Source organism: Mercenaria mercenaria, chromosome 4 (assembly GCF_021730395.1).
Source record: "Mercenaria mercenaria strain notata chromosome 4, MADL_Memer_1, whole genome shotgun sequence".
Lineage (NCBI taxonomy): Eukaryota > Metazoa > Mollusca > Bivalvia > Venerida > Veneridae > Mercenaria > Mercenaria mercenaria.
Window position 1 is genome coordinate 30,666,778 of NC_069364.1, and position 17,093 is coordinate 30,683,870.

The 17,093-nt window shown below is 37.1% G+C and overlaps 1 protein-coding gene across 1 annotated transcript; it reads left to right on the top strand.

Moving 5' to 3' along the window:
- Nucleotides 1-6,119: 6,119 nt before the first annotated feature.
- LOC123553329 (alpha-(1,3)-fucosyltransferase fut-5-like) lies at nt 6,120-8,054 on the top strand. The gene has a single exon (XM_045343067.2). It carries the CDS (start codon nt 6,212-6,214, stop codon nt 7,643-7,645), a length of 1,434 nt encoding a protein of 477 aa, XP_045199002.2. The 5' UTR covers nt 6,120-6,211; the 3' UTR covers nt 7,646-8,054.
- Nucleotides 8,055-17,093: the final 9,039 nt, after the last annotated feature.

Sequence of the window (17,093 nt, forward strand, 5' to 3'; positions counted from 1 at the left end):
ATAAAGTATCGGCGGCTTTTCCCCAACTCCTGTAGTATTTCTTCATAATTATAACCTGCAAACGAAGTTTGAAGGAGGGTGGTATATAGGAGTCACCATGCGGTCTGTCTGTTCGGTCTGTTTGTATGTGTGTCCTCATAAATTTGGTCGTGCAATTGCTTGAGTACTATTACACCTACCCCTCTCAAACTTTAAACACAAACATCGGTAATATGTAGTTAATGTCCGTCTTATTCTTTTCCTTTTCTCTTTAATGTGACTCTTAAAAGGTATAACAGGGTCTATTATTATTTTTTTTATTATATATTATTAAATGGGGAATATTTATGACAAGTAATATTATTATCCCTTGATGGATGATAGAGTACTGGACCGGACATGAAAACCCGCTATTGACTTCTAACCTCCAATTGTGACCTTGACTTTTGAGCTAGTTTTTAAAACATGGACGGAATGAAGCTCATAGACACCATGACGTTGGCCCGGACAGACGGACGGGGGTCAACCAATAGTCCCCTCCTGTCTCATCTCATCGACATTTGGAGTCGTCAGGTAACATTTCTTCGCGTGACTTCAATAGGGAATCGACAGACGGTTAATTTCTTGCATGACATAGTAGGGACCCTGTGTATACTTTCAGTTTCTAATTCCGTATTTTATGATAGCATATGTCTGTAAAACCAACACGGAATACTTGCATGCAAACGATTCTGAAGCATTCTTCACCCCGCCCTAAACGGATAAGTACATGCATAGCACGAGGGGTTTGACATTAAATGACATTACATACATGACGACTGATCAATAGAGACAATTTGGTATGTTTTTTTTTTTTTTATTATTTTATTTACGCCTTTATAGGACATAAATAGCCTACTGTAGTCGCAAAATGGAATACAGTGTCAGTCGCAAATACGAGTTCAGATCAAATATCAAAATTGGCAAGTCGGCATACAGTGAATGTTTTTTACCGACTAGATAAAAAGTAATTTCTTTCAAAAACGCAACAGATATGCAACATCTTATTTACATATATTTGTGGAGTATGCATGCTTATTTCAGAATTGGATTGCAAATCAATTTGACGTGTTATTCATCAGTTTCGTGACTTGGTCGAGTGAATTTTCATGCAATGAGTGTGATCAGTAAACATTTTGTCATCATTTCGTAAAGATTACTTACAAGTCCGTTTCATCTATTATATCACCAAATACACATATTTATGTTAGACTTATCGTTAAACTTAAATACACATACCGTGTAAAGCAAGACAATTAATTTAAAGACGATTTCTTACCTTCGGCCTGTCTGTTTATTGTTTTGATCGGTCGCAACAGGAAGAGAGAGAGAGAGAGAGAGAGAGAGTGTGTGTGTGTGGGGGGGGGGGGGGGGGGGGGGTTACAGTCGTTTATACTGTCACTAAAGGGTTGGTTATTTCATTTCTAATGTTTCTCATTATATAGAGATAATTTGAGTTTGCTCGATATAATATTGACAGCACCTTTTGTCACACAGCCTTTCAATTTCGCATATGGGGACTCTTATTCGATCAAATAGTCTGTTTATGTATCACTTAACCTTTACCCTGCTAAATTTCTAAAATGGACTGGTCCATCATTCAATTTGGGCAATACCATTTATTATTCGAAGGGGTGTTCACTCAAATTTACTGACTGAATAGCGAACAGTGCAGACCATGATCAGTCTGCATGGATGTGCAGGCTGATCTTGGTCTGCACTGGTTGCAAAGGCTAACTCATTTGCCACCAGCAGGCTAAAAGTTAATCAACTGAGCACACTTATATAAATAACTCGTGCACATCTTGCCTGAAAGAAAACCTCAGAATATCTTTCAGCTGAGTACTAGTATTTCAAAATTTCAATATTTTATGTGAAAATTAAATAGCGACAAAATGAGATTGAAAAACTTTAAAATGTTTTTTAAGGTAGTTACCTTATATCTGCATAAAAGACCCTCTGTAAATTGATGGCATGGTATCCTATTTTGAAGATGTCTAGCTTGACTCATCTGGGTCAGTTGGTCCTTGAGTAGGTATTAAGGTACCATCCATAAAACCAACAACATTTGGAAATCGTCCACTTTGCTTTATAAACGCCCTTTAGGTCACTCAACAGTTTGGCCAAATGGCATCCTATGATGTGGCTAGTCCTTGAGTAACTAAGAATTAATTTGCCATCGATAAAACCAACAACATTTGAAAATCGTCCAGTGTAATTAAACGCCCTTTAGGTTCCTGAGCACTCCGACCGGATGGCAACCTAATGTTATTTAAAGGCCGAGGTATTCAGATTGAACATACGGTGTGTTACGAAGATGGTCGAAACGTGTCACGTGACCCAAGTTTTTTTCTTATTTTTAAAAAAATGATAATATATATATACATAAATATAATATTTTATCATTTAAATAAAGTATTAGTGTATCACACATGTACGAATAAAAAAATCTGTACAGTATCGAAAACCTGTCACGAGACTTGCTCCATGTCCCACAAAATTTTTTTAGCATAGCAATAAACCCACCGCCTCCTGGCGGCGGGTAATTACTACAGTAACAACGCATAATATATTTGATCTATATCTCACTCGCATGTTGCGCACCAGCATTTACATGCAGCAAAATATATTGCTGCTATGCATAGGCGAAGGAGCAGGGGGAGGGGACGGGGGGACGGGCCCAACAACAAATTTTGAGGTTGGTGGCGCATGTTTTTGCCCCCCCCCCCACCCCCGCGCCAATTTTTGCCCCCCCCCCCCCACCCCACCCCGCAAAAAAAGATTTTTCTTAGTGATAACAGTAGATAAAGCCAGAAAAGCCAATTTTAAAGAGCATGTATATACACTGATCAGGCTTTGGTGTGATTTCTACGGTCAATAAGGGGAAGAACGTCTTTCTGTTGTTGTTTTTTTTTCGGGAGGGTTTGGGGTGGGTACGTGCTCAAAACAATTTGAGGAAAAATACTTGTATCCCCCGCCCCTCCCCCAATTTGAGATCGCTTCTATCCCAGTGTTTGAAATCATTGAATGTCTTGAATAATTCTAAATGATAAATCTATCATGTACAAATTCAATTTTAGAGTCTAGTATATTTTTAGAATTAAAAAAAAAAAAAAGAACACACACACACAAATTTGTTCCATTTATTATAGAAGATCTATCTTATTAAGAAATATATCGTTTTAAACATAAGTTAATGTAAATAAAAGCAACCGCCTGAACGAAGTTCTTCAAAATTTTCTAATAAAATTAACTCTCATGTGACTTGATAAGGACAAAAGGCAGACCTTCAAAATAGCTATATACATATAATGAAGTTCACCGACACTTTGGATTAGCCCCCCTCCCCACCCCGCCCCTTAACACCCACTTTCAACTGCTCGCCAGATTTCCTTTAGAATGAGCATAGATAATGATTAATTGATCATAGAACATGTTTTATTACAATTTAAGCATGTTTTAAACATTTGCTTTAAAAATCAGCTTCAATCAACTTGAAGTTTTTGTGCCTGTATTATTTACGGTTAAGAATATCAATCAAAATAGTGCATGTAAATGTAGCTGTTAATTTATATTACTTAAATCATACTTTCTCCGATATTATGATTTTTTAAAGTAAAATTACTTACCTAAAATTTCTGGTTCCTCGATCCTTAATTGGTTAGACAATATGACGGTTTGATTGCTCTTGATATTATGTAAGTATCTTTGTTTTCTGTTTAACCTAATACTTTGATATTTTCATGTTTACGAACTGAGCACGTGTATAAGTGATACATAAACACGTCTGGGAATGTCAGACATTTTCAATCAGCTCAATGTTTTATTGTTAATTTATATATCCAATCTATTTTATGTCGATTGTTAGGAATGTCCTACAACTAATATTACTCACTCTCAACACATAGTTCCTGGTAGAACCCACTGCCACAGACGTGTGGTAGAGAAACCAGTTTCCCTTTAAACGCTGATCGCCTAGCAAGGGAGCTAGTACCATTTTTCATGTATTTTGGTATGACGCGGCCTGCCGGGGTCGAACCCACAACTTCCTGCACTCGAAGCGGACGCTCTTCCACATAGCTATCATGATCAATTCAAAGGTAGATCGGGAGGCTAACAAATCCCTTTTATGACACAAAGAAACAAAGAGGGAACTCTTAACCAGGGCATAAGATAATTTTAAAATATCTTAAAATCATGAGTAAACGCAGAGAGTTTCTTGAAGCTTTATTCAATAATGTTAGAATACTACTCTCGTTACATGAAATTTTATTTACATTGGTATTTTCTGTGAAAACAGCACATTCTAAACTGTGCAATATCTTCAAATTCAACAGCAAAAAAAAACGAGGGTTTACTTATAAAATGATACTTAATTTTATTACATTCTTTAAACTTTCCTTCGTTTAAATTTTAATTCATTACATTGTCTTCCATGTTATTTTAAATAACTTTTTTTGTTTGTTTTCAGTGTCCCAAACAGGAGATGACTTCGTATTGCTTTGCAGTACTTCTTTCCCTTTTTGAGTAATGTTACAAGTGTCAAAGTATGGCAATTATAGTCTTTTAAAAAGTATTCTAAACAATGGCATTGGTCTACGGATCGCGCCGGGGTCGAGAGTTCAATCCTTATTTTTATGCCATCGATAAAACCAAAATTTTTATGGAAAACCCATGTTTCAGTGTTGTATCAGCCTTTCTGAACTTTCATTACTTTGATTAAATAAACACATGCAAACAGATCACGTGACTAGCACTGATTACATGAACGGGTTTTAATGTGTAAACTGTTGCAATTCGACAAGAGCATATACAATCATATATACACTTGCGTTTTGTTATTATTTAACCACCGTATTACTTCGAATAGAATCCTGCACATCCATCCAAATTTAGGACAGTCTAAAATGCAGCATTCTAATAGAGGGATAAGCAAACATATAAATATATAACAAAAATATGTAATAGAATGCATTTTTTTCTATTTTATCCCGGAAGACGGTTTCTCAGCTCCATAATTTCTAAATACTTTTTGTATGAATATAATGATATGTGAGCAAATACTGTTTCTGTCGGCCGACGGTTTAAACATAAAAATCCGTCTAATTGAAGGTCATGAAAACATATTCATAATTTTAACATAACCGAAACAGGTTGGTTTTTTTTTTTTTTTTTTACATGAAAATGACCTTTGACCTTTAGTATCAGGTTTGACGTTGTCTTATTTTTAATGATGTCTCCACCAATTAGATTGTCTGACATAAATAGATTAAAATTTAAAATGAACAATAATCAATACTTTTAAATACAAAAAGTATTTACGAAAAAAAGATGTATTTTTGCAACTTTTCACACAAACATTACATTTGACCTTTCACATCAGGTTTGACCTTGGCTTTTTTGCGATAAGATCTGCATTGCTGACTTTGTCCGATATAGAAGCATTACATAAATATCAGTGACTTATGATAACAAACTTTTTTTGAACAATAAAACATATCAAATAAGTCAATTATTGTATGTTTTTTTTACACACATTTGACCTTTGACCTTAAAAGCCAGGTTTGACCTTCACTCCGTTTTGGGGAACTCTTTATCGCTTACATTGTGTTATATTATATACATTTACTGAGAATCAGACAGCTACTGTAATCAAACAGTGAAAAGTCTAAACTTTACCCTACCCCCTGATATTTTAGAAGCGAGTGTAACCACCCATATCACAAACATATCTGAACAAGAAATATAGATACACGTTCGCACAGCTAATGGGTTTTCATGGAGGATATGAAATGTTCTTTCCAAAAATGTATAAACTGTCTTTCCATCAATTATTGCAATAAAAATCTGTGGGCTCTTGGTAACAGACATTACTACCCGTTCGATACCAGAGTGGATAATAGAGTAAATTTATTTTCAAATCTCAGTCATATTTTACTTTTCAGTATTGTTTACAACTTATGTGGAATTCAATACTAAGGTGACTTATAGGTACAATTGGTCGGGTGTTTTTTGATGTAGTTGGAATTTATGTATATATGCGGCATAACAATTACGAAACGCAACTGTAAGTGCTTTTTAACACGACAACCTCGTGCACATTGCACTTCAGTGATTATCAATACACCTCAATCCACTTGTGCACTTTACTGGATAAATATATGGTGTAAAGTGAATTTGTTCAGTGATTAGAATGAGACGTAAATTTTCTTTGAAAACTTGTTCAGTGGTTATGTTTAGGTTAGTCTTTGGAATAACAATATTTGCACTATTCAAGACTATTTTATTTCCTCCTACGACCACCGTCACTAAAATAATACATCGGGATGGTTTGCAGAAGAAAGAAAGTGTTCCCCAATTCAGCAAGCCTAGTAAATACCCAAATGAAGAATTTCTCCCGGAAAGGTCACTACGGAGAAATGAACTTGAAGATTTTACGATGCACAGTCTCTTGGATCCAAAAGAGCAATTCGACACACCGATAAAGAAATTTGGAGAAAAAGAAAAAAGGAAGGTGATTCTTTTATTCAACAAACAAAGCTTCGAGAACGAGATATCAACAAATGAAAAGTATAAAACATGTGAATATAATAACTGCTGGATTACAAGCAATAAATCGCACCTCCACACAGCAGATGCGTTATTGTTTGAGATATGTGCCAGTGGTATGGGCACTAAACCCCCAATTGATACGACGGAAAGAAGTCCAAATCAGGCATGGATATTCAAATGTGGGGAAACGCCAATACATCACATCTACGGCGACTATAAATCTTCTGCGTGGCATAACACAATGAATTGGTCCATATCTTACCGACTCGATTCAGATATGCCTCATCCGTACGGATACCTAAAAACGAGGACTGTCCCGAGAATTTTGGACTACGAATCTATCTATGAATCTAAAACAAAAACCGCGCTTTGGGTTGTAAGTAACTGCCGCGTGCAAAGTGCACGTGACTTGTATGTTAAAGAACTTATGAAGCACGGTGTAGATGTCGACATTTACGGACGCTGTGGGCCTCACAACCGCATAGATAAGGAAACCTTAGAACAGATAATACCAAAATATAAATTTTACCTTGGATTTGAGAACTCATTATGCAATGATTACATCACAGAAAAGTTTTTCGTATATTACGACTACAACTTGATTGTCGTAGTCCGAGGTGGTGCCGACTACGATCGTCTGCTACCGACCAAAACTTACATAAACACTGCTCACTTTCCAAATGTGTCGCATTTGGCTGAATACCTTTTAAAGCTCGGAAGTGACAAGGAAAGATACATTGAGTTATTGCGAAGCAAAGATCGTTATGAAGAAAAGTATGAGTATGGCCATAAACAGAGCATATGTGAGCTGTGTAGAAGGCTCAATAATGTGTCAAAATTTAAAAAAACATATTATAATATCAGGGACTTTCTTGAAAACGGCCAATGTAAAATGCCTACGGATGTAAGAGATTCGACAAATCCTTCAAGATTTGCGAATGATGAACGTGTTTTCAATATGATGAACACGATGTCTGTTTCAAGTGTTTCAAGTTCCAAGCAGAACGGAATTTCTATGTATGAAGTAGCATTATATTGTTTTATGATTGGACTTTGCACTTTTGCTTCGAAATAATTGTACAAGTCATGTTTGCACATGCATTTAGGAAGAAACTTGTAGTTATTGAAACTAAGCTGTTACACTTAAAAAGTGACGATATATTCCACGTGTTTTTTGTAGCTTTTCAAAGCTATTGCTAGTTATCATTTCTTTACTAGTATATTAATCTAAATTTCTAACGCTACACCTACGTATATTTTTGCAATATCTTTCATACTACAAATAGCACATTTGTGAAACTTATCATACGTTTAGAAAAATATGTTATAAATATCGCACTGAAATTTCAACAAAATCGAATTATGCTATAATATCATTTTGATCATTTTAAGACTGCTACCGATTTTTGACATTTCACAAAAAGTACATCTGAAAATATAAGTAAAGTTCCACAGGGCTAAAAAGTATATGTTAAAATAAAAACAGATGACACTGCTATTCAAATAGATGTTTTGCTTACTTACATGGTTAGAAAAGCGCTACTTTTAATACTGCACATGAACTTTTACATGTAGGGCCTTAAAGGGATGTAATCAAAAACAACAGATTCAATAAAACTTCAATATTCAAATTTTTGACAATTACTAGAGAAAACAAGTAATGGAAATAGTATTGTCAAAAAAACTTATATTTTATGTTCATAACGGAAAATGTCGCTGCCGCATTTTAGTGAAAGGCATTATGCGTCATTAAAGGAAAATGAGTAGTAGATATTGAATTATTCCTGATATATGATCAAATATTAAATTATATTTAATTATTTTCTAAGATATGTCAGGATAAAAAAGTCAGTTTGCTTTTGCCATGAATTAAATTCATTTGTTCGTTTATTATAGACATTTATCTGATTTTTTTTCAATTTTTGAAATTAGATTGTGAAAATGAATGAAAAGAAAACACAGCCTTTTTTCAATTTCATTGAAAATTGAATATATTATTCAAAACTTACTGTTCTAAGCATGTGTAAAATTTCGGAAATGTATTTTCTGTAATACGGAAGAATTTTTTGCAAATACATCGAGTGAGCGTTAGAAGTTTCATTTAGTTTTTTTTATTTGTTTTGATTTGTTTTGATCTGATTTGATTTGTTTTTTATCTGTTTTGATTTGTTCTGTCTTCAATGCTCGTAAATGTTACAGTTTAGCACTATTAGCGGTATTGTTCTTTGTCAGTTCCATTCATTTTTAGCTCGACTGTTTAAAGAATGGGTAGAGCTATTGGACTCACCCATGCTTCGGCGTCTGCGTCTGCGTCTGCGTCCGCGTCCCGATTTGGTTAAGTTGGTAAGCTGGTATCACAGTAACCATTTGTGGGAATGGATTGAAACTTCACACACTTATTCACTGTGATAAACTGACTTACATTCTACAGGTTCCATAACTTTATTTTGTTGGGTTTTTTTTAACAAAATTTTGCCCCCTTTTAGCTTGACTTTTCGAAGAATAGGTAGAGCTATTGGACTCACCCGTGCGTCGGCGTCCGCGTCCGCGTCCCGATTTGGTTAAGTTTTGTTTGTAAGCTGGTATCTCAGTAACCACTTGTGGGAATGGATTTAAACTTCACACACTTATTCACTGTGATAAACTGACTTACACTGCAAAGGTTCCATAACTCTATTTTGTATTTTTACAAAATTATGTCCCTTTTGCGACTTAGAAATTTTTGGTTAAGGTGTTGTATATAAGCTGGTATCTCAGTACCCACTAACGGGAATGGATCGAAACTTCACACACTTGTTCACTGTCATTATCTGACATGCACTAAGCAGGCCCTATAACTCTACTTTGCATTTTTCAAAATTATGCCCCTTTTTCGACTTACCAGTTTTTGGTTAAGTTTTTGTATGTAAGCTGGTATCTCAGTATCCACTAATGGGAATGGATTTGTTCACTGTCATGATATGACATGTAGTGCATAGGTTCAATAACTCTACTTTGCATTTTTACAGAATTATACTCTTTTTCAACTTAGCTATTTTGGTTATTTTTTTATATGTAAGCTGGTATCTCAGTACCCATTCATGGGAATGGATTGAAACTCCCCACACTTGTTCACTGTTATGATCTGACATGCAGTGTCACGTACCATAACAGTTACTTTACTTTACATTTTTACAGAACTATGCCCCTTTTTTGACTTAGTAAGTTTTGGTTAAGGTTTTGTATGTAATCTGGTATCTCAGTAACCACTAATGGGAATGGATTGAACACTTGTCCACCGTCATGAGCTGATAATCACTGTGCAGGTTTTATAACCCTATTTCGCATTTGTACAAACTTATGCCCCTTTTTCGACTTTCGTATTCATTCAGTTGACAAGGCTGTTGAATAGTCGAGCGTTGCTGTCCTCCAACAGCTCTTGTTCAACTTAGAAGTTGTTGGTTAAGGTTTTAAATGCTGGTATTTCAGTATCAACTGATTAGAATGGATTGAAACTTCACATACTTGTTCACTGTGATGATCTGATATGCAGTGCACAGGTTCCATAACTCTATTTTGCAATTTTACAAAATTATGCCCCTTTTTCGACTTAGCAGTTTTTGATTAAATTTTTGTATGTAAGCTTGTATTTCAGTACCCACTAATGGGAATGGATTGAAACTTCACATACGTGTTCACTGTGATGATCTGACAGGCAGTGCACAGGTTCCATAACTTTACTTTGCATTTTAACAAAATTATGCGCCTTTTTGACTTAGCAGTTTTTTGGTTAAGTTTTTGTATGTAAGCTGGTATCTCTGTACCCACTAATGAGAATGGATTGAAACTTCATACAATTGTTCATTGTCATGAGCTGAAATGCACTCTACAGAGTTCATAACTCTGTTTTGCAATTTTACAAAATTATGCCCCTTTTTGGACTTTAATATTCATTCAATTGACAAGGCTGTTGAATAGTCGAGCTTTGCTGTCCTGCGACAACTCTTGTTTTTTTTATCTTCATAATAAGAGAAACATTGGTCGCAGCAAGTAGGACAGCCTTTACAGAGAGGTCGTCGTGCTTGGAAATACAACCTTTTCTCGTATTATATACTTAAAACACAACATGTATTTCTTTTACCATATCTTTCATGTCAGATTATCATTTTGGATGCATGGCCCTTTTTTTTCCTAGCTTTGAAATTTTACAGCTATATTTGTACCTTTTTGAATTAACTGCTCCCAAAATTCACGTCCAAATGAAACGATATTTGGTACTATCATCAACAACACAAAATGAGCCGCGCCATGAGAAAACCAACATGGTGCGTTTGCGACCAGCATGGATCCAGACCAGCCTGCGCATCCGCGCAGTCTGGTCAGGATCCATGCTGTTCGCTAACGGTTTCTTTAATTGTAATACTTTGAAAGCGAACAGAATGGATCCTGACCAGACTGCGCGGATGGTCTGGATCCATGCTGGTCGCAAATGTTGACTTTCTCATGACGCGGCTCAAATAGTCATAACCATGTTTTCGGGCTTTTATGTCCAGATACTTTTTTCTGCAGTTACAGTTCTCGCACTTCAGTCTCTTACATTGTGCACAGTTTCTCCTATTTGTTTTGAAAAATTTAGGTGTAGCCTATCAATAATGAAGAACCATGGTCAATTAAGTTTACAACTTACTTGAAACTTATGTATATAGTTTATTCGAATATGCATCATATGCAATTTTGTTAGCGATTAAAACTTTTTTTTTTATTAACAGAATATTGTTACTTTTATTTTTCCTGTTCTGTTATTGACATTGTCATTCTGCAGAAAATGATTTTTCAAATTGCACTGCTCTAACCGAATACTAATAATGTAATCTTCCTGCCCTGTAACGTACTGCCCTTACACTGTATTTTCCCTACAATGTATTATTCATACAATTCCCTCTTTCTGCTTTATATACAGCTTTGACTACTTACTGCTCCTTATGTGTATTTCTCCTAACGTGTACATTTTCAATCATGTATTGCTTCAACATTGAACTGCTCCTACCATGTACTGCTTACTGCTGCAACATTGAACTACTGAAGTGTTCTGCATCTACCCTGTACTACTAACATGTATACTGTTCCTACCATGAGTTTATATTACATGTATATTATATTATTATATTATTTATTTTGCAATTACATAGATCACAAACATTATCACATATTACATGGTATAACAAAATAAAGTACTTTTAACAAATAAAATAGATTAGGTAGACATTAAAATAAACGGATTAAATTGGTTAAATTGCATTTAAAACAAGAATAATAAATAAGAGTATCACTACTTAAGAGCAATAAATGGTTAAGAGCATATTTTCAGACTGTGTCAGAAAAACTTTGGTACTATAAATATGATCTATGATTGTATGGATAACCCATTAAGCCCGAAAGCTTATTTCCAATGGGGTCCAGTTTACCAAAAAAGAATTGTTGCTAACATGCACTGCTCCTACTGTGTACTGCTCCTACCATGTACCAACTCTACCATGTACCGCGCCTACCGTGTACTGCTCCTAACATGTACCATCTCTACCATGTACCGCTCCTACCGTGTATTGCTCCAAACATGTACCGTCTCTACCATGTACCGTTCCTACCGCGTATTGCTCCAAACATGTACCGTCTCTACCATGTACCGCCCCTACCATGTACTGCTCCTAACATGTACCGTCTCTACCATGTACTTCCCCTACCGTGTACTGCTTGTAACATGTACCGTCTCTACCATGTACTGCCCCTACCGTGTACTGCTCCTAATATGTACCATTTACTGTTTTACCATGTACTGCATCTACTATGTACTGCACCTACCATGTACTGTTCTTACCATGTGCTGCACCTACCATGTACTGTTCTTTTCATGCACTGCACATACCATGTACTGTCCTTACCATGTACTGCTCCTACCATGTACTATCCTTACCATGTACTGCTCCTACCATGTATTGTTCTGACCATGTACTGCACGTACCATGTATTTCTCCTACCATGTACTGTTCTTAACATATACTACACCTACCACGCACTGTCCTTACTATATACTGCTCCTACATTGTACTGTTTCTACTATGTACTGCTTCTTCCATGTACAGCTCCTTATATGCACTGTTTGTATCATGCACTGCTCCTACTATGTACTGCTTCTTCCATGTACCGTTCTTACCATTTACTGCTCATACCAAGTTCTACCTCTACTATGCATCGTTCCAACCATGTTCTGTTCTTACCGGGTACTGCTCCTATCACGTACTGTTCTTACCGTCTCCTGCATCTGCCATGTACTGTTCTTACCATGCACTGCTTCTACCATGTATTGCACCTACCATGTACGGCTCCTATCATGAACTGCACCAATACTGTCCTTATCATTCACTGCTTCTACCATGTACTGTCCTTACCATATACTGCACCTACCATGTAATGTCCTTACCATGTACTGCTCCTACCATGTACTATCCTTACCATGTACTGCTCCTACCATGTATTGTTCTTACCATGTACTGCATCTACTATGTACTGCACCTACCATGTACTGTTCTTACCATGTGCTGCACCTACCATGTACTGTTCTTTTCATGCACTGCACATACCATGTACTGTCCTTACCATGTACTGCTCCTACCATGTACTATCCTTACCATGTACTGCTCCTACCATGTATTGTTCTGACCATGTACTGCACGTACCATGTATTTCTCCTACCATGTACTGTTCTTAACATATACTACACCTACCACGCACTGTCCTTACTATATACTGCTCCTACATTGTACTGTTTCTACTATGTACTGCTTCTTCCATGTACAGCTCCTTATATGCACTGTTTGTATCATGCACTGCTCCTACTATGTACTGCTTCTTCCATGTACCGTTCTTACCATTTACTGCTCATACCAAGTTCTACCTCTACTATGCATCGTTCCAACCATGTTCTGTTCTTACCGGGTACTGCTCCTATCACGTACTGTTCTTACCGTCTCCTGCATCTGCCATGTACTGTTCTTACCATGCACTGCTTCTACCATGTATTGCACCTACCATGTACGGCTCCTATCATGAACTGCACCAATACTGTCCTTATCATTCACTGCTTCTACCATGTACTGTCCTTACCATATACTGCACCTACCATGTAATGTCCTTACCATGTACTGCTCCTACCATGTACTATCCTTACCATGTACTGCTCCTACCATGTATTGTTCTTACCATGTACTGCACGTACCATGTATTTCTCCTACCATGTACTGTTCTTAACATATACTACACCTACCACGCACTGTCCTTACTATATACTGCTCCTACATTGTACTGTTTCTACTATGTACTGCTTCTTCCATGTACAGCTCCTTATATGCACTGTTTGTATCATGCACTGCTCCTACGATGTACTGCTTCTTTCATGTACCGTTCTTACCATTTACTGCTCATACCAAGTTCTACCTCTACTATGCATCGTTCCAACCATGTTCTGTTCTTACCGTGTACTGCTCCTATCACGTACTGTTCTTACCGTCTCCTGCATCTGCCATGTACTGTTCTTACCATGCACTGCTTCTACCATGTATTGCACCTACCATGTACGGCTCCTATCATGTACTGTCCTTACCATGTACTGCACCATTACTGTCCTTATCATTCACTGCTTCTACCATGTACTGTCCTTACCATATACTGCACCTACCATGTAATGTCCTTACCATGTACTGCATCTGCCATGTACTTCACCTACCATGTACTACTCCTACCCGTGGACTGCACCTACCATGTACTGTCCTTACCATTTACTGCATCCTTACTGTATTTACTGCTTCTACCATATATTGTCCTTACCATGTACCGCACATATACTGTCTTTACTATTTACTGCACCTACCATGTACTGTCCTTACCATGTACTGCATCTGTACTGTCTTTACTATTCAATGCTTCTTCCATGTACTGCCCTTACCATGTACTGCATCTGTACTGTCTTTACTATTCACTGCACCTACCATGTACTGTCCTTACCATGTACTGCATCTGTACTGTCTTTACTCCTCAATGCTTCTTCCATGTACTGCACCTGTACTGTCTTTACTATTCACTGCACCTACCATGTACTGTCCTTACCATGTACTGCATCTGTACTGTCTTTACTATTCACTGCACCTACCATGTACTGTCCTTACCATGTACTGCATCTGTACTGTCTTTACTATTCACTGCTTCTTCCATGTACTGCACCTGTACTGTCTTTACTATTCACTGCACCTACCATGTACTGTCCTTACCATGTACTGCACTTGTACTGTCTTTACTATTCACTGCTTCTACCATGCACTGTCCTTACCATGTACTGCACCTACCATGTACTATCCTTACCATGTACTGCACCTACCATGTACTGTTCGTTTTATGCACTGCACCTATCACGCACTGTTCTTACCATGTACTGCACCTGCACTGTCTTTACATTCACTGCTTCAACAATGTGCTGCACCTACCATGTACTGTCCTTACCATGCGCTGCACCAACAATGTACTATCTTTACCATGTATTGCACCTGTACTGTCCTTAGCATTTACTGCTTCTAGCATGTACTGTCCTTACCATGTACTGCTACTACCATGTGCTGCTTTTACCATGTACAGTCCTTTCCATTCAACGCACCTACCATGTACTGTCCTTAACATGTACTGCAGCTACCATGTACCGTCCTTCCCATGCACTGTACCTACCATATATTGTCCTTACCATGTACTGCACCTGTGCTGTCTTTACTATTCACTGCTTCTAACATGTACTGCACCTACCATGTACTGTCCATACTATGAATTGCACCTACCATGTGCTGCTTTTACCATGTATTGTCCTTTCCATTCATCGCACGTACCATGTACTGTCCTTACCATGTACTGCACCTAACATGTACTGTCTATACCATGCACTGCACATTTATTGTCCTTTTCATTTACCGCTCCTACCGTGTACTGTCCGCATCATTCACTGCTTCTACCATGTACTGTCCTTATCATTCACTGCTTCTACCATGTACTGCATCTGTACTGTCCTTACCATTCACTGCTTCTACCATGAACTGTCTTTACCATGTACTGTACCTACAATGTACTGTTCTGTCCATGCATTGCACCTACCATGTACTGTTCTTTCCATGCACTGGTACCATGTACCATGTACTACACCTGTACTGTCCTTACCATTCACTGCTCCTACCATGTACTGCACCTACCATCTCCTATCCTTACCATGTACTGTTCTTACCATGTACTGCACCTACCATGTACTGTCCATACCATGTACTGTTCTTACCACGTACTGCGACTGCACCTACCATCTACTATCCTTACCATGTACTGTTCCTACCATGTACTGTCCATACCATGTACTGTTCTTACCATGTACTACTCCTACCATGTACTGTCCATATCATGTAATGTTACTACCATGTATTGCTCCTACCATGCACAGCTCCTACAATGCACTGTTCGTATCATGTACCGCTCCTACTTCATATAAGTACTGCTTGTACTACGTACCTCTCCTACCATGTACTGTACTTACCATATGCTACTTCTATTATGTACTGCTCCTGTTAATTACTAAACTCATTTGTGAGTAAAAAGCAGCCAGAAACGATAGAAACATCATTAAACATCATTTGCACCTGACAGTTTGCGTTTTGTGTCAAGCATTGCATTTTAATTAAGTTTCACACTTACAACTCCACATATTATATTTATAGTACTCCCCGGTTAATTAACCGAATACTGAACAATGTTTAACGACTTTGCCCTGCAGATTTTGGAATTTAGTGCCATGTTTCTTCAAGTTTCAACCATAATATCTCGTAAAACAATTCGGCAATACATTTTTTTTTTCAAACAAGTCGTCCTCGTTTTGTTAAATTACCGATAAAATATGTGTATAAAAGGAACAAACAGTCTGTCAGGGAAACATGAACATTTCAATGATTTGACACTTAAAGCTTGTTGCAAACAAGTTAATTAAAATACGACAAAAATTATAGAAACAAAATAGAATAGCACAATTTCAAGACAGTCTTAAAATTGCGTTTTGGTTAAGGCACATGTCTGGACATGCAATATCATTCTGGTCTTAGCAAAACGCACTAAAATGTTGTTTAGCAAAAAATATCGACAATACCTTTGTCCTTAATTAACTCAGAGCAAATGAAATGAAATGCTACTTAAAAACAGTAATGTTCATGATTTAAACAACAGCCACCACATTTTAGGGTTCTGTATAACGGACACATTTGCGTATTTAAATCACATGTTCAATCTCTTTCCCTTCCCCCCCCCCCCCCCACCCCCACCCGCGGGGATCTTAAATCACAAGTTCAGTCGTTTTGTCCCTTTTTATAACGATCACCTTAGTAACATTGTCCGGCAAATATGACTGTAATGCGTAGGCTCTCGGATAAGAGAATTTGCACTCGCATTTTTGTCACGATCTGTCTCAGATTTTACGT